Source organism: Asparagus officinalis, chromosome 4 (assembly GCF_001876935.1).
Source record: "Asparagus officinalis chromosome 4, Aspof.V1, whole genome shotgun sequence".
Lineage (NCBI taxonomy): Eukaryota > Viridiplantae > Streptophyta > Magnoliopsida > Asparagales > Asparagaceae > Asparagus > Asparagus officinalis.
In genome coordinates, this window is record NC_033797.1 from 16,253,023 (window position 1) to 16,254,656 (window position 1,634).

At 41.0% G+C, this 1,634-nt stretch overlaps 1 protein-coding gene across 1 annotated transcript; it reads right to left on the reverse strand.

Moving 5' to 3' along the window:
* On the reverse strand, positions 1–1,366 carry LOC109838250 (probable LRR receptor-like serine/threonine-protein kinase At4g31250). The gene is made up of 2 exons (XM_020406706.1): positions 970–1,366; positions 1–468 (listed from the first exon to the last, which is right to left on the reverse strand). Exons 1-2 carry the CDS (start codon positions 1,364–1,366, stop codon positions 116–118), a joined length of 750 nt encoding a protein of 249 aa, XP_020262295.1. The 3' UTR covers positions 1–115.

Below are 1,634 nucleotides of genomic sequence, written 5' to 3' on the forward strand. Positions count from 1 at the left end.
CTACAGTAGACATCATGCAAAATTTCAAAACTAATCTCAAAATCTCTACAGAAACCAACAGACCAATTTAACATATGCAATCACAACCTTATTAACCACGATCAATTCAATTTCATCAAGCATTATTGACCGTCGAGAAAGAGAACTCATCCTCGGTCATCCCTCCTCTCGATGAATACCCCTCCCCCTCGCTCACGACCGACGAGTAGTCCTCCTCCGCATCCCTCTCCTTGAGCTCCTCGATCTTCTCGAGGGCATACCTGAGCTCCCATCTCTTGTTCACGTCGGCCTCGCAGCATCCTAATCCGATTTGTAACAGCTTCAGCATTTCTCCCTCGCCGTTTCTGGACCTCCTCATTTCTCCATCGAACACTTCTCCTGTCCACTCCTCTCTTACTACCGAGTTCACCCAGTTTGCCAAGTCAGACCCCCCTCGAGCTTGTCTCGAGTAATTGCCAGGATATTTACCTGTTAAGAATCAATTATACAGGATGACTTTCGTTTGAAGAATCATATCATAACTAATGGGAAAAAAAGGAAAAAAGACAGATGATTAAGACTTTATTAGGAGTATCTCACATCCATTTCAGTTCAGATATGACTCTGATGAGCAGAAAGGCATGAGATGAGATTTAGTCTCATTTTGACAAACAATTTGATGAATATCTGGTTAATATGTTCAAACTCAGCTTAAAAATGATAAATTCTTTCGAATCAATTTTGGTTATGCAGAATAGCTAAACATATAAAGCCTTTCCAGCCCAATAATTTTCTCACAGCATCATGATATTGATTTCAGGAGAAATTTTCTTATAGCCTTATCGGTAAAGCGTGTAGACTATTAGAAATTTTAATTTATTTGAGGATGTTTTAAAATCTAAAGTATTGGAAAACTTTTGTTTGAGTGTGATTAAATTTCTTTCTTATCAAGTTACAGTTTCTTGATGCATACTTGATGTGAAATTTTACCTGTGAGGATTTCGAGAATGAGTACCCCGAGGCTCCACACATCACTCTTGTTCGATATCCTCCCGTGCTGTTTATACTCAGGGGACTTGTAAGCGATCAAGACTTGGGAAGCAAAGCTGTTGGTGGTTACAGGGAGGAGGGCGTAGTCGGAGAGGAGGGGCTCGTAGCTGTCGTCGAGGAGGACGTTGGAGGACTTGAGGTGGCCGTGGGGGGCGGCCAGCGTCGAGAACTCTTCGTAGAGATAGTTCAGGCCTCTGGCGATGCCTCTGATGATCTTTAGGCGGTTTGGCCAGTCGAGGGCTGGGTTTTCTGCAGTGCGGTTGCCTGTGACGGGAAAAAGGAATTGTTCATAATTTATGTGATTTATGTTCCAAAAGTTATTTGGAAGAATGTACATTGTGTTCTCAAGTTACTTTAGAAATAACTTTTGGACTGGTACAATTTGTATGCGTTTCAAAGACAATTTGAATGAAATTATTTTTTTCCCCTCCTCATGTATATCATTCCTCTGATGTATAACCATCTAGGTAACCGTCTATACACACTTCCGTCAAATTTCTCCGTTAATATTAAGATTTTACAAGGAATTATCCCTGTAAAGCCTAACTTAGGGGTAGTTCCCAAATGCAAACTTATTTCACCTCTCTTTTTATCCAACGGTCCAT

Coding starts and splice junctions, on each gene's coding strand:
- LOC109838250 (XM_020406706.1), bottom strand. CDS start 1,366: ATGTACATTCTTCCAAATAACTTTTGGAACATAAATCACATAAATTAT. Junction 469..969: donor CATTCTCGAAATCCTCACAG/GTAAAATTTCAC, acceptor GATTCTTAACAG/GTAAATATCCTGGCAATTAC.